We start from the raw sequence: 16,195 nt of genomic DNA on the forward strand, positions 1-16,195 counted from the left end.
TTTTACAACTATAATCAGCCTTTAAGAGGGCTTCTCAAAACACTTCACAGAGGAGTACTGTATAGGAGCCCGAGCCGGAGGTGGAGGCAATTATATGCACAGACGATTGTACCTGGTGTCCTGAACACACAAGACAATCGGAAATCATTCAACTTATACATAAGACTTTTTGGAAAGGCTAGAAAGACTATATTGTATTTAGCAGATGCCAGAGAAATCTCTGACAGACACTATGGACACAACAATGACAGATAGTAATATTGGGAAGTTCAGCAAAAGGAGAGATAAATAATTCTGGAATCCAAATTCCTAATTCATTAAAATCTAGATTGCAGATGTAGAAATCAATTAATGCTAATTAACTGTTGAACTTTATACAGTGATTTTTGGAATATAAAACAACAACAACCTGCATTTATATAGAGTCCTCCACGGGATAGTGCCTTCGAGTAATTAACAGTGCTGGAGCTTGACACCAAGCCGGGTAGAGGGGGAGGTGATGTTACTCTCGCTATAAAAAAGTGAGTTATAACAGGGTCGCACTCTACCAGAGTAAGATGGTTTATGGAAAAAGGGACATGGAGAAAAGACAGAAAAATGAGATTAAAAGACAAACTGGCAGACCAGCCTTGAAGGATTGAATGGCTTCCTGCTGTTCCCAATATGACCAGTTGTCAATTTGTAATGGTAAAGCTGGGTTAATCACAGATTACGTTTGCAACTCTTCTCCAAGTCAACTATAAATCAATTATAATTTGTTTGTCCAGTCCGGGTCGACATCAGACTTGATGTTCACTAATAAACAGGAAACGCCAGAGGAGCTCATAAATCCAATGGATGTTATGGAACCTCCTTCCTTTTTTTTCCCCTGACAACAGCTGCTCCATTTATTTGAGTGTGACTCTGGTGCAGGATAGGTTTTGCTTGCTGAAGGTTTTAGTGCTATTTTATGTGGCTCTGGCATTATCAAGACCAGCTGTCTGTTCATTTAATTAACACCAAAGCTTTAGTGATGAACAGCTCAGGGAAAAGAAAGCCTTGTGCTATGCTATTAACAGTAACACCTGCATTAATTAATGTACTTGTTGCCTTAAGTAACTCTGGTCAGGATTGTTTACTGCCAAACCTAAGTGATAAAGTAAAAGGAAAAAATCTGGCAGGAAATAAAATATCACATAAATGCCCCACTGTTTGTCATAAACTGGATGAAAAAATTCTGCCACTGAGAAAACGTAGTGTTTTAAAAGGACTACTTAAGGAAAATTTAGTCAAATTAGTTTCCAAAGAAATTGAATTATTCACAATATTTTACCCGAGAAAGAATAATCACTGTTTTCACACTGCATGCCCAAACAATTATTAAACTTTCCTATAAGTGCATTTCCTATAGAACAAGCGTATCAATGAAAAGATGGCAAAAACACCAATGAGGAGTTTGTACCAAAAAAAATAAGTATATGATATAAACTAGAGCTTTCCTCATTTATCAATAACCAGATTTTCTTTCTTGGTAGATCATGTTGCAGGAATACTTTTACGATTCTGGGGTCTGAGTGGGACTCTATCCTTTGGGGGGAAGGGCAGCTAACCAGGGTCTCTTTGGGGCTGAGCTGGTTCCAAACTGATTTGCGTAGCAAGGAATATTGGAATCAAGTCAATTCTCTGTGGTGGTCTCGGTAGTTCAGTTCTTGAGCCAGGCGGATTTGCATTACTTTGGGGCACTGATATAGACTGACAAGCCTACTTGGCTCATTAACCATCTCTGGCACTGATTCATCTCACTCAGCTCCTGCAAACCTTGGAGCCAAAGCCCTAAGGAGTAGGGAGATCCGAGCTGGACAAGCAGCAGGAAGCTTTCCTGTGATCACAATGGCAAGCTGCTTACACTACAGCAGTACCCGCAATGCACACTCTAAGAGTTCACAAAATTTGTCTTTTGCCAATCAGCTCCTAATAATTTGCTATTTTAGATGAGAAAAGTGTGTCCCTACTGGGGAGAGAATGCACATTACATACCAAACAAATGGAAGTTTCTAAACATACGTAGAACTCTCGGCACTTTTGTTTGGATACTCCTATATTTGGTGAGGAGTTTCCTGACCAAAAATAAAATTCTGGTAACAGAAGTTATTTCATGCCATCTTCTGGGATCTTTGCTACAGAAAGAGAGTCTGAATGCAGTTCCCACAAATTGACATAATGCTTTTATGGATTCCTTAATTATCTAATTAATTGAAGAATCTTGTTTGAAATCTCTGCTTATTCTATTATTCTTCAACAAACAAGAACCTTTTGCTAGGCGAAAGAAGACCAAGGACCATCTGATTCGCCTTCCACCATTCTGGCAGTCGCTTGACATGTCATTTGTATCCCTATGATACATCTATGTATTATATCTCAAGGTATTTTTCCTAACAGAATAGAATAGATAGTTGACTTACAGTACTCTGATTTCTGTTGACTTCCATCGCATGTTTAACCTCCGGTGGTTCTTGCATGCTTGAGTAATTTGATTTTCCTTTCTCAACGTCATGTTTGTGTTTATAATATTTCTGACAAATAAAGGAAAATAAAGTTAACCAGTCTGTAATGAAAAGGGAAGTTTCATTTTGGTTTCGTCTTTTTTGGATCACACACTGTTATTGACGTTATATGTTGCAAAGTTTTAAATGTTAATTTTGAAAAAATAAAAGTCCAAAGTGGCATAATTATATTGCAACTTAATTCTGCATTTCTTAACATGAGCACTGTTTCCAGTGCTTCGGGACATTCACCAGAAGTGTAAGGCATTATATAAATGCAATTTGCTGCAAACTGCTCGTGTTAATCATGGCAGTAATATACTGGTGGAATCCCAGGATTAGGACTCACCCACATTTCTGGGAAGAGTTGTTTGAACACATAGATAAATATGTAATAAATGCATCAGCATCCATGCTCACCATGTAGGGTAGAAATTCGACTTGGGTCTAGACTTACTCCAAGTTCTTAGAATTTCACAATGTGCACTTTAAATTGTTTTCATTATGAAGCCGTTTTTTGTGCAGAACTTGCAGAAAAACAGCAACAAAATTAAGACTGCGTTTAATAAAATGCCAAATTACAGTGCTCTGAGACATGAAGAAAATGTGGAAGCAGGGTGAAATTTCTACCCATCTGTGTTGCTCGGGCATCAATTCAAAATAGATGTTTTATTTGGTTGAACAAAGTTGCATTTCACAACACTGAATGAATATTCAGTGTTGAACTAATGAACTAATTTAGATTTTCCATGTAATAGTCCTCTTGTAGCAGTTACAATGCAAGGGTGTTGCCTTCTTGTGCAGAAATGACATTAATAAACGTAACTTTAAACCCAGCACAAAAATCATAAGGCTACTTTCCCTCAAGATTAAGATCGGATCCATGGAAATACAATTTGGAAGTATAATTACTAAGAGAAGTGTTATGTTGAAACTGTCACCACATGAATATAACTTCCATTTGACCTTTACAGTACAGATAACACTAATATTTTCAGTGCACACTTCAGAACCAGACCAATTAAATCATCATACCTGACTCTGAATCTGTGAAACTTCTTTGGCAAAGACAGTATCGATGGTTGCTGGCATCTGTGCATACAAACACTTGGAGCTTTCTTCTTTCCCAGCTCCTTTGTACTTGATCTGCACAATGGGAAAATGAGACTCAACATTTTAACCAAAAATTATAATGATGACTCAGAAGTTTTCAAAAGGTTGTCTTTAACAATCTTGGCCAATATTTGATGCAATGATTTTAACCAACTACTTATGATATATATGTTCTCCAACACATTATTCCATAGGAAGGATGTAGTGTATAAATGCCCGTTGCTATTGTTATAATTGCATTTTCATGCAATTATAACAATAACAAGTGCACTTAATGGCAAGAGGGATTTTTCCTTGTTCTCTCCTTCACTTTCTTGCATCAACAAAACAAGCTTCATATTTTTCTAGGAGAATCTTGATTAGGTATTCATAACATACATCAGTTCCATTCAGTTAGTAGACATCCAGTCTATGAGTTGCAACCTGAGTGAATAATCTGAGCTGAATATTCCAGTGAGGTACGTCTTTTGCGTCTGACGTTAACTAAGATCATGGATTTTAAGAATGGCATTTAACCAAATCTCTGCAACCATTTTAAAAGAAGATTCCCGATGGCTCAAGGAATTTATTCTGATAATTTTAAATGTAGACAATGTAACCTAATATATATTGGGTCCGAAAGAAGGCAAAAGAATTAAGTGTGATCACTGAACATTCGCTGAAAGTTTCAATGTGAAGCTGCCAACACCAAACCCAAAGTTAATTAAGTATTATATTGCAATTCAAGAGAAAGTCTGTTACTGAAGTCAAAGACAGTCAGTATACTGGCTGCATGATATGAAAGGTTTTGCATGATATGTAGAAGGAGTGAGCTTGACATGCCAAATGATCGCTCTTATTTCAAGATCCTCACCCTCGTATTCAAGTCCCTGCACTTCTCTGCACCCCACTATCTCTCTGACCTCCTCTCTCCTCAGCACAGTACCCTTGCCTTCGTTCCTCCAGGTCTGGCCTCCTCCTTGTCCCCCAAGTCCTCCGCTCCACCTTCGGAGTCCTGTAACTCAGTGGTTAGAGCACTCGCCTCACAAGCGAGAGACCTGAGTTCGATTTCCGGGAGGACAAAATGTTAAGCAAGTTTCCTTACTCCACACGGATCTGTTTACTTGGCAGTAATTAGAAACCCGGTAGTTATTAGTCAATTGGCTAATAACCCGGTTGTTAGTCGATTGGCAGATCGCTTTTACGGGGGTAATAACTACTTCAAAAAAATAATAATAAATTGGTCACTTCAATGCACAACTGTTTGTGGGACACTGCTGTGCGCAATTAGCTGTCATGTATTGCCCACAAAATATACAGTCAGTTCACTTTACAGTATATTCTGTGAAGCACTTGAGACGTCTCGAAGACTTGATAAGGCGTTATACCAAATGCAAGGATTATTATTATTATATGGCTTTGTATATTTTCAGGCTGTGAAGGAAGCTCTGTATTGGTATGGTGCAATGGAAGTTATTTTTATACTTCATATAAAGGTCATAATATCTAAGGGATGCATTTCCTTTAAGAGGAAACTCAAGTTTTACTAATAACATTTCTGGCAACAGTTCACCTGATATTGCTTTCAATTGAACATCTTCTATACAAGCTCCTTCAATAAACGAATAGTATTTGGGGAATAGGCTGAATATAATGGCTATGTAATTCATTCTATCCCTGAAAGCAATACTGAGAGGGTCCCATGTGGCAACAATGTTTTTACTTAATTCATCTTGCTTTGAGATATAGCACAGTCAAAGAGGAAGATTTTCAGGCGGGACTTGAAAACGGAGAGGGGGCAAAACAGAGGGATTGAGGGAAGAGTGTTCCAGAGTTTTGGGGCGTAGTGGTTGAAAGTGTGACCTCTGACGGTGGGGCGAGGGTGCGAGGGATGAGCAAGAGACCAGTGTCAGTCGAGCGGAAACGCCGGGTGTTGAATTGGGGAGTGAGGAGGTCGGAGAGGTAGGGAGGTGCCAGAGAGTGAATGGATTTGAACACAAATGTGAGGATCTTGAAGTCAATCCATTCGGTGATGGGGAGTCAGTGGAGCCTGGCCAGAACTGATGAGATGTGGGTACGGAATTTGGTCGGGGTCAGTATCCGGGCGGCAGAATTCTGAATGAGCTGTGTAAACTTTTGAATGAAGTAGATGTTCCAATTCTGTACAAACTCATTGATGTTTACTGATTAGCACAAGTTTACACAGCAAGAATATAATAATAATCCTTACATTTTGTTCAGCACATTTTAGGTCAGGATGTCATCTCAAAGCACTTCACAGGATGTACTGTAAAGTGCAGTGACTGTGTTTCGTAGGCAAAATGCAAGCAGCAAATTTGCACATAGAAATGCTACACAACAAGCACAAAGTAAATGACTAATTTTATTTGGGAGATGGTTGTCCAGGATTGGGAGAAACTCCTTTTGCTTTTCAAATGGTCATAGGATCTTTAATATCACCTGGACAGGCAGACAAGACCTTGGTTTATCATCTCAGGATTGGCACCTCCAACAATGCAGTACATCCCAGCCTTGCACTGGAGAGTCGGCTGAGGCTGTGATTTCAAAGACCTGACATGGGGCTTGAATCCGCAACCTACTGACTCAGAGGCGAGAGTGCTACTAACTGAGGCAGACTCACACCCTTTTAAGATATAACATCATTTACAACAATCCATCACAAATAGACACAAACTGAATGAAATAACTGCAGATTCAGACAGGCCTACATTTCTCAGGAACTTAATTAATGGTAAGGCCATTGCCTTAAAATTTAAGCTTGCACTGAAGAACTTATCCTAAAGCGTAGTATTAATTTTGAAGCATGTTTTCTCTGCAAAACTGGCTTCAGGATCAAGACTGATTTAAGATTTAAGATTTTTTTCTAGAATCTCTGCACAATTGTAAATTTAAGAGAATAGTTTAAAGGATAAAATTGTGAGGTTTTTCAGGTTTCTGGCACTTTAATCACCATAATCATAAAGTGTCTTGGGCTTGTAATGAGCAGAGCTTAACAAATGCAGTAGATGCTTCACTTGCCTAAGTAAACCCAGAGGGAAGCTGCAGTATAATTGGTATCTTGATATATAACCCTATTAGGACACAAGTCATCATCAGTCATCATCCAAGATTAATTTAGAATGATTTCACAAGCAGCTCACCTCAGAAATGAGAGCAGTTGCATTTTTCATACATTGCTGCTGAGGTGTGTCCGGGACAAAGGTAAACTTGCCTTTTGACTTTACGTGCTCTTCTTTGTATTTAATCTGAAAAGCCAAACATGCAACTCAAAAGTAATACAAAAACACAACAACTTACATTCATATAGCAGTCTTCACATGGGGTAGAGTCTTAGAGCACTGAACATTTGCGAACTTGACACCGAACCAGAAACTATCGTAACACAACATCATCGATCCCATCAAGTCAGTATTTGAAGGAGTCTCAGTAATTCATCGCATTTATGTAATGACATACTAAGTGATGATTATCAATTTCCTAATAGTATCTCTAAACCAAAAAGAATGTTGACTTCATGTATTTAATCAAGATTCTGCATAGAAACCAGCTGAAATACTTACATCACTTATCTGGTCACTGCATTTCTTAGCAAATTCAATGCCCCTGTCTTCCACAAAGGGTTTACCAAACGCCTGAAAAGAAAACAAATATGGGTTCAATAGCTTTCCTTCAACGGACACTTAACATACAACTTTAAGATCAGTTTGTGGTTCATTAACCTCCTCCTGTTCCTCAGTTCCCTCTTCTTCTCTAGAATCGTAAATAACATGCATCCTCATTTTTTTAAAATAAAAAGCTAATTAAAAGGACAGGAGCACACAATCCCACACAAATGCTTCACTGCCCCCAACTACTCTGCATTAATGTATTCTCCAGTGCGTTTCCTGTGGCATGGCTTATCAAGACTCCGTACTAATTTAGAAACCACTTGATAAGCTGATGGCTTTTATCTTAAGAATTTAATACAAGTGAATGGGAAACTTTGCAGATGGCTCGAGTGACTCCTCTGTGTGGCCACGTTTCTAAATTGTGTTTCTGCATCCTCCCTAAACTCTGTCACCATGAGTTACAGAATTAAAATGCAAGATTTAATTAAGTTCTGTAAGACTAAACAATTCAGATCCGATTGCCATGCTGCCAAACTTAAAAGAACTCCAAAGAACAAAAGAGGCATGAGAGAATTTCATTACTTTGGAATGAGTGTTGTCAATCTGCGGAACATTGTTATCTGAAGGTTGCTGCATATTCTATTCAATTTAGGTGGCAAGTGTGCACCCTGCACACACCAACACTGAATATTTTATATGAATGTTCATTATTTTACTTTGACAAACAGATATGTTGTGATCTATGCAAATCTTCTTTTGACTTTATTGCTTTTCATAAAACTCACAAATGACTGAAACGTTTCAAAAATGTCAATTCGCTTATACTGCTTCAACATGACTTCAACATCTATGCCATCACATTCTTGCACTGCTATCTAATATTATCACTATACCCTTTCAGAAACAATGTACCAAAGTTAGTGACGTGCTAACTGCTGGCAATTTTGTGCAGTGCACTAATGTTCACTGAAACTAGATGCATAGGGTAGAATGATTTGACTCTGTAAGGCTACACGTGAAACATGGTTAAACTTTTTTTTTACTCAAAAATATCTTGACTTTAATAATATTAAAAATGGTCTCTTAGAAATTCTTTTAGGCTATGCATGGATACCAAGAATTTGGAAGGTATATTTGAGCAGAGACAGAATCCAGTTACATCAGATATATTTATAGGCAATTTTCTAGTGAAACCATCCCCTCAAAACACTTTTTCTGTAAATAATAGATTAAGTTTCTTTCGACTTTAAGAATATAGTGCTTCAGCGCTTTGGGACATCCTCCCAGCGTGAAAGGTGCTCTATAAATGGAATTTTGTTGTTATTGTTGTATAGTGCTCATCATTTCTTCTGATAATCTTCACTACTCTGTTTACCTAGCAGTGAGTAGGAATCCGTTTGTTAGTCGATTGGCGGATCATTTTCCGAGGGTAATATTCCCTTGAAAAGTACATATTTTTAAATTTCTAAAGGATAGAGGTATTAAGGGATATGGGGATAAGACAGGCAGACGGAGTTAGATTAGAAGATCAGCCATGATCTTATTGAATGGCGGGGTAGGCTCGAAGGGCTGAATGGCCTACTCCTGCTCCTAATTCCTATGTTCCTAAATTTGGTCACTCAATCCATGACTGTTTGTGGGACACTGCTCTGCGCAAATGGCTGCCGCATTTTGCTAAAACAAATACATCAATTCACTTCACGGTATATTCTGTGAAGTGCTTTGAGACGTCTCGATAACTCGATACAGTGCTATATCAAACGTGAGGATTATTATTGTTATTACAAATGCTGGTCCAAAGACATTGATTTATTTCAATTGTGGTCAGCCAGGTGTTTCACATGAGGACCCCAACATCAACAACAACAACAACACAATTACATTTGTATAGAGCTTTTCACATCAGGAGGACGTCCCAAGGCTCTGGACAGTCAGTGTTTGAGACGTGAGCTGGGGGCTGGGATCGGGGAGGGTGGAGGGCAGGGATGATGATCGAAGGCAGGGTCAAGAGGAAGGTCTTGAGATGGGTCTTGAAGTAGGCAAGGAAGAGGGCGAGGCAGAGGGTATCCCAGACCTTGGGATGGAGTTCCAGAGGGTGGAGGCAGAGTGACCGCCCCGTTAGTGGTGGGGCAGGCAAGGCGGGAAACGTGAAGCAGGCCGGAGCCCACTGAGCAGAGAGAGTGGGCAGGTTGGTAGGGGGTTAGGCGGTGGCAGAGATAGGGGGGAGTGAGGCCATGGAAGGCTTTGAAGTTGAGGACCAGGATCTTGAACTATATCCTCTGTGTAATGGGAAGCCAGTGGAGTCGGCGAGGATGGGGATGAGCATGGAGCCTGGTGTGGGAGAGGACACGGGCTGCAGAGTTCTAGATGATCTGCAGCCTATGGAGGGAGGAGTTGGGGGCGACTGGCCAGCAGAGAGTTTGCATAGTCAAGCCTGGATGTTATAAATGCATGTATGAGGGTCTCAGTGGCCTGCAGTGTGAGACAGTGGCGGAGTCGGGCGATGTTGCGGAGATGGGGGAAAGGCAGAGCGGGTCATGGAAAGGATGTGGGGTAGAAAGGATAGTTGAGGGTCAAACAAGACACCTGGGCTCCAGACTGGCTCAGTAAGGTGGAGTGTGCATCCTTGGATGGTGATGCTGTCAGCACCTGAGTGGAGGCGCTGACGGAAGCCAATCAGAAGAGCCTCGGCCTTGTTGAGGCTCCACTGAAGAAAGTTAGTTCTCATCCAGGACTTGATGTCTGACAGAGGGTCCTGGAGTCAAGGGTGGAGGCAGAGATATAGAATTGGGTGTTGACCCCATGTCTGTGGACGATGTCACCAAGAGGGAGCATGTTCAAGTTAAAATGCAAATTAATTAATTGATTAATTCGAAGAACAGCATTCTTTGTGCTTGCCCTTCACGCAGGATAGTGTCTCAAGAGCACTTAACAGTGGCAGAGCCTAAAGCCGAGCTGGGGGGAGAGAGGAAATGACTTTGAGCACGTCAAAGAGGAAGGTCTTTCGTCATTATCTAAAAAAGGGGAAGGATGAGGCAAGGCAGAGGGTCTGGGGGAGAGTTCCAAAGCTTCAGGGAATAGTGGCTGAAGGTGCGGTCGCCGCTGGTGGAGCAAAGTGGAAGAAGGACAAGCAGGAGACCAGAGCCAGCCGAGCAGAGGTGAGGTGAAGGCATCGTCAAAAAGCAGGATCTTGAGTCGTGCCTTGAAGGAAGCAAGTGAGAGAGCAAGGCGAAGGGATTGTGGGATGGAATTCCAAAGAGTGGGGGCAGGGAGACTGAAAGCCCAGCCACCGAGGGCAGGAGACCTGGAGCAGGCCAGAGCCTCCTGAGCAGAGGGAGTGGACAGGTTGATGGGGGGGGGGGGGGGGCGTGGAGTCATCAGGTCAGAAATGTAGGAAGGGACAAGGCCATGGAGGGCCTTAAAAGTGAGGACGAGGATTTTGAATTCTATCCTCTGAGGGATGGGGAGCCAGTGGTGCTGAGCGAGGATGGGGTCACGGAGCCTGGTGCAGGAGAGAACACGAGCTGCAGCTTGTGAAGGGAAGAGTTGGGGAGGCCGACAAGGAGGAAGTTTCCACAGGTGACGAATGCGTATGTGAGGGTTTCGATGCCCTGAGGGGTGGGGCAGTTGCAGAGTCGGGCAATGTTGTGGAGGTGTGGGAGTTAGAATGGGGCATGGCATGGATACGGGGAAGAAATAAAAGTTGAGGGTCAAACTAGATGCCCATGTTCCTAACTGGCTTGGTGAGGTGGTGTGTGCAACTATGGTTGCTGATGCTGCCAGTGCCTGAGGTGCTGAGGCCCTGGCGCGAGCCAATCGGGGGCGTCTCAGTCTTGCTGACATTTGGCTGTAGAAAGTTGGCTCAACTCATAGCTCTCACCTGGAGATTGATAGGTTTTAGCTTCAAGCCTCAAATTTAGAGCTTCACCTCATAGTCTAAGCTGACAGTCCGGTGCATGCTGGAGAAATGATGCACTGTTGGAAGTGCTGTCCTTCAGATGAGATGTTAAACTGAGGTCCCAGCTGCTTTTTCAGGAGGACTTTAAAGATTCCATGGTACTATTCGACAAAGAGAAGAGTTTCTCCAAGAGTCTGCGCCAAAAACCTTCCATATAAATTGGTCAGGGCTCTGTCCTTGGTCCTCTCTCTTCTTCAACATGTACATGCTTCTTCTTGGTGACATTATCCGCAGATATGGAGTCAACTTCCACATGTATCCGCAGACATGGAGTCAACTTCCACCTCTATCTCTCTGCCTCCACCCTCGACTCCAGGACCACTGCTGTCCTGACAGAATGTCTGTCAGACATCAAGTCCTGGATGAAAGCAAACTTTCTCCAGTTGAATGTCAACAAGACCGAAGCTCTTCTGTTTGGCTCCTGTCAGCTCAGGCACTGGCAGCAACACCGTCCACAAATTTTTTACCCCACACCTGTGCCACGGTCCGCTCTGCCTTCTCCGACCTCTGCAACATCGTCCGGCTCCACCACTGCCTCTCCCCTCAGGCCTCCAAAACCATCATCCATGCATTTATCACATCTTAGGCTCGACTACGCCAACTCCCTGATTGTCGGCCTTCCCAACTCTTCCCTCCCCAAGCTGCAGATCATCCAGAACTCTGCAGCTTTTGTCCTCTCCCGCATTGGGCTCCGTTACCCCTATCACCCCCACCCGGCTCCCTGGGTCCCCATCCCCCAGAAGATAAGAGTTCAAAATCCTCATCCTGGCCTTCAAGGCCTTGCTCTTTCCTAACTCTATGATCTGCTAACCCCATATCCACCTGTCCGCTCCCTCCGCTCAGCAGGCTTCAGCCTGCTCCTCATCCCCCATGATGCCCGCCACATCACTGGTGGTTGGGCCTTTAGCTCCTCTGCCCCTACTCTCTGGAACTCAATCCCAGTCCCTTCGCCTCGCTCCCTCCCTTGCCTCCTTCAAGGCTCGTCTCAAGACCTTCCTTTTCGACCACACTTTTGCCACCTCCCACACCTCCTGATCCCAAGCCCCTGTTTGGGTCCAAATCCCTGACTATCCAGGCCTTGAGACATCTTCCCAATGTGAAAGGTGCTATACAAATATAATTTGTTGTTGTTGTTGTTGTCAGCTACTTCTTGCTCATTTTAGCATCTTGTGCTATGTACAAAATAGCTGCTGTGATTTTCTATACAGTCACTATACTTGACAACAAATATCTGTGAAGCACTCTGAGATGCGATAAGGCCATCACATCTAAGTCCAAAAAGGTCTGAGGTTCAATCTTTTCTACAGAGTCAACTAATCTGCGAAGGGTGCAGTTAAGATGCTGCAATTAGCTTTAGCTCCCAGGGTTTAAGATGAGAAAATCAGCCAGGGTTTCTCTTCCTGATCATGCTATTCAGTAGCCCCTACTGAAAGTCCACGTTTGGAGACACTTTCCCCAACTGTAGTAAAGTGAGCTGTTTAGCTCATTTTTGGTTCAATGAACCTATTACCCATATTATGTCCAATAAGGCATTTCCTTACCCGAATCTTCTTACACTGCGAGTAAGGAGAATGAACGTCAAATTAATTAAAATGGTCAGGTTAGACATTTTGGGATTCAGTTTTTGTCTCAGTTTAGAGGGCTAGGAGATTAAAGATCTTTGTGCTGTTATTGTACAGCATGGGAGGTCTATAGTGGAGTTTCTACTCGACTCATTGAAGCAGTAGTGTTGTATTTCAGCTGTTATTTTTGGAAAGAGGGAATAAGTACAGTAGTTGTCAAAGCTGGAACAGTTTAAATATTCCTTGGGGAAAGGGATTTCTGCTGCATTTTTATAGTATATCTTTGTTTATTGTTACTGCTGCTGTATGTTTTGAGACTGTCCTGGGTCCAGAGTGGGAAGTCAAAATACTTCACTCACATGCCTTGCTGAAGGTAGGGGCAATACACGTGTGTACTTTATACACAAATGAATGTTTAAATCTCTTTTTTTTTAAAAAGACAGTTGAAGAACAAGTTGCATATGTAATTTGAAAAGTAAATTTATAAACGTTTAGGAAGTTTGCAGGAAAGGGTAATGCAACAAGAAATGGAGCCATATCATTCACAGGGACAGAAAGTTGACAGTTTTAGTACCAATTTACTTTACAGTATATTCTGTGAAGCCCTTTGAGACGGCTTGAAGATGAGATAAGGCGCTTTATCAAAAGTAAGGATTATTATTATATTATTACATTATAAAGTGATTGGCATTGCTCTATTTTTAACAATAATAATAATTGTATTCACTTATGGAGTCAAAAATGGATTGCTTCAAATAGTTTGGCTAATTATCAAATTTGTTATTGAACCTGTTATGAATCATTGCAATTTTCCTACTTCTAAAGCTTACCTGCAGGTTATTCTGACCTCGTGCAATGCTATGGTCCAAAGATTTACATGATGTTATTTTGTTTTCAATGGACGATGACCATCGAGGGTATTAGGAAACCCAGGTGGTGAAATAATGAGCTTTAATTTGTGACATTTTATAACTATCGGAATGATAATTTAAGTTGCCAATAGTTGCTGAACATTATTTGCAATCTTCGGTGTCAAACGCTAAATGACCACAAGGTGGCGGTGCCCCTTCCTCTGAGAAAGGCGTCTCCTGACTTTCAGATCGGGATGGACGCCAATGTTTGATTTATATCAGAGATAAAATGTATTCCAAATTACAGCTGTAATTGACTTCGAAATTAATTCCTTGCTTTCACAATCTTGAGAATTGTAGCGCAGTCAGCACTCTCCCCACTTCAGGGATCACTCTTTACCCAGCAGCCGTCCTGAGCTCAGAACCTCAAACTCAATTAGCTAAAGGGTAACTTCTGGGTCGGGGAGAGTAATTGTATAGCAATTAACAAGATTATGGCACAAGTCATTAATTTACAAGAAGTCTATCTGTTTTCTAAATGAGAGCATGCTCACCTCTGTTAACCTCTCCTTATAACATCAAGTTCTAAGTCCTGCATTCACCCTTGTTGTGAGGTAGGTTGTCGATACCTTTTGCGTTGCAAATGTGGTCTCAACAGTGCCTTGTACAAAGTGCAACCTGGCATCTGAGTAGCCTCCTTCCTATCAGCTGCATACGGATTAGACAGATTCAACGAATGACCGACAATCAAATACACAGTCAATCCACTTTACAGTATATCCTGTGAAGCGCCTGGAGACATCTCAATCACATGTTAAGGCCCTATATCAAATGGAAGGATTATTATTTATTATTTAATCAAACCAAAATATCATGTTTCACTCCTGCATATACTTGCTTAATGGTGACACCAAAGAACCTTTTCTTGTTTAAATAGCCTTTACTTTCAGATTTACTAAGACAGCAGAACAAGTAGGCTCATATTCAGGGTTGCAAAGGCCAATTTCAGGACAAGCACCAGGAGATTTTTTTCACATGCAGAGAATATGGAATACCCTGCTGGGAGCGGAGGTTGAGGCAGCATCCACATTGCCCATCAAAAGGGAACTAGGTAAATATCTTAAATCAGTAAATGGGACTGAAAGGATTGCTCTTAAGGGAGCCAGCACAGGCATGATGGGCCAAAGGCTGCCATCTATGCTGTACATTTCTCTGGTTCTAAGTACTTCTTTACAATGAGAAATTAATATCTGAAACAGATTGCGAGGAAGAGTAATTGAGGCCAGGATCCTGGATTAATTTAAGAAACAGCTTGATGCTGTAAGGGGAGATGGTAGGGTTGGTGTTCTGTAAGGATAATATCAAGTGAGTCAAATGACCTTCTTCATCCAAATTTTTCGTGGGATCTCGTGACATCAGGTGAGGAAACAATCCCCCTGTGATCAAACAGTCTGTCAAGGCTCAGACGGACTGCAAAGCACCCAGCACCTACTGAGCTCCACTTCAAAAGAAATAAAACAATCCAGGAAAAGTGAGGGAGAGAGGAAAATGTACCATTAAAATGATCCAGTTCATCTGCCTAATTGTCAGTTCCCCCATAAAAATTTACTGCTGTAATCTCTCTACGTTTCATTAAACAATTTATCTTGATTAGATTTAAATGGAGAAACACACCATTAAACAACATCAATGTGCATTTATACAGAGCACTTCAAGTGGGACGACGTCTCAGAGCACTTAACAGTGGGCAGCTCGGCACTGAACCTGTGTGGGGGAGCGGGAGGTATACCTTGGCACTGTCAAAGAGTAAGGTCTTCAGGTGTGATTTGAAGGCGGTTAAGGAGGGGATAAGCAGAGGGATTGAGGTAAAGAGTTCCGTAGTGGCTGAAAGCACTGACTGCCAATGGTGGAGCGGAGGGGAGGAGGGACATGCAGGAGGGTGAGTGAAGGTGGCAGGTGGTACAGGCTATACAGATGGGAGAGGCAGGGAGGTGCCAGGATGTGAAGTGATTTATTAGGCTACTTTAAAAGGCAATTGTAAAAAAACTACAAAGAAGATTCTAAGGGCGTGATCTATGATCCGCCTTAATACCAGACTCCAGTCTGTACGTTCGATTTTCTTTTAAGGCCATCCTTTCTTGAAACCACTCTATGTAACCCACATATTCACCTGATTAACTCTAGTGCTCCAAGACACCACATGGTGGGCACTATATGAATGCAAATTGTTGTTGTTCTACACATTAAATATAACTACATTACATATAATTATTATATGATCTATTCCCTTCAATTGCCACTAATATTTGGACCATTATTTTTCTGTGGCTGCTACCTCCTCTCCATCACCTCATCCCATTCCAATTTTGTTAGAAAGGCAAGATTCTAAAAAAAGTGTTGCCTGCTGTTTCTCGATGCTACAATGGAATAAGAATAAGAATAATAATCCTGCATTTGATATAGCGCTTTACCACGTCATTGAGACGTCTCAAAGCATTCCATAGAGTATATTGTAAAGTGGATTGACTGTATATTTTGTGGGAGAAACGTTGAATATTTAGTACAACTACTTCTCTATGTC

The 16,195-nt window shown here is 41.6% G+C and overlaps 1 protein-coding gene across 6 annotated transcripts in view; it reads right to left on the reverse strand.

The window, feature by feature from the left end:
• The window catches only part of LOC103176291 (LIM zinc-binding domain-containing Nebulette), a 187,034-nt gene that overhangs the window by 37,501 nt on the left and 133,338 nt on the right, over positions 1-16,195 (reverse strand). For 3 of the 6 annotated variants that reach the window (XM_042346938.1, XM_042346937.1, XM_042346936.1), the window contains exons 1-5: positions 7,355-7,529; positions 7,196-7,267; positions 6,776-6,880; positions 3,558-3,668; positions 2,442-2,552 (exon numbers count right to left, since the gene is read on the reverse strand). The exons of 2 other annotated variants lie outside the window; for them this stretch is intronic. In XM_042346938.1, coding sequence (XP_042202872.1) covers positions 2,442-2,552; positions 3,558-3,668; positions 6,776-6,880; positions 7,196-7,267; positions 7,355-7,414 — 459 coding nt within the window. In that variant the 5' untranslated portion in view covers positions 7,415-7,529. Of the gene's footprint in view, positions 1-2,441; positions 2,553-3,557; positions 3,669-6,775; positions 6,881-7,195; positions 7,268-7,354; positions 7,530-16,195 lie in introns of those variants that run through there. One more of the 6 variants, XM_042346939.1, reaches the window with a different exon arrangement.

Source organism: Callorhinchus milii, unplaced genomic scaffold (genome assembly GCF_018977255.1).
Source record: "Callorhinchus milii isolate IMCB2004 unplaced genomic scaffold, IMCB_Cmil_1.0 Scaffold2, whole genome shotgun sequence".
Lineage (NCBI taxonomy): Eukaryota > Metazoa > Chordata > Chondrichthyes > Chimaeriformes > Callorhinchidae > Callorhinchus > Callorhinchus milii.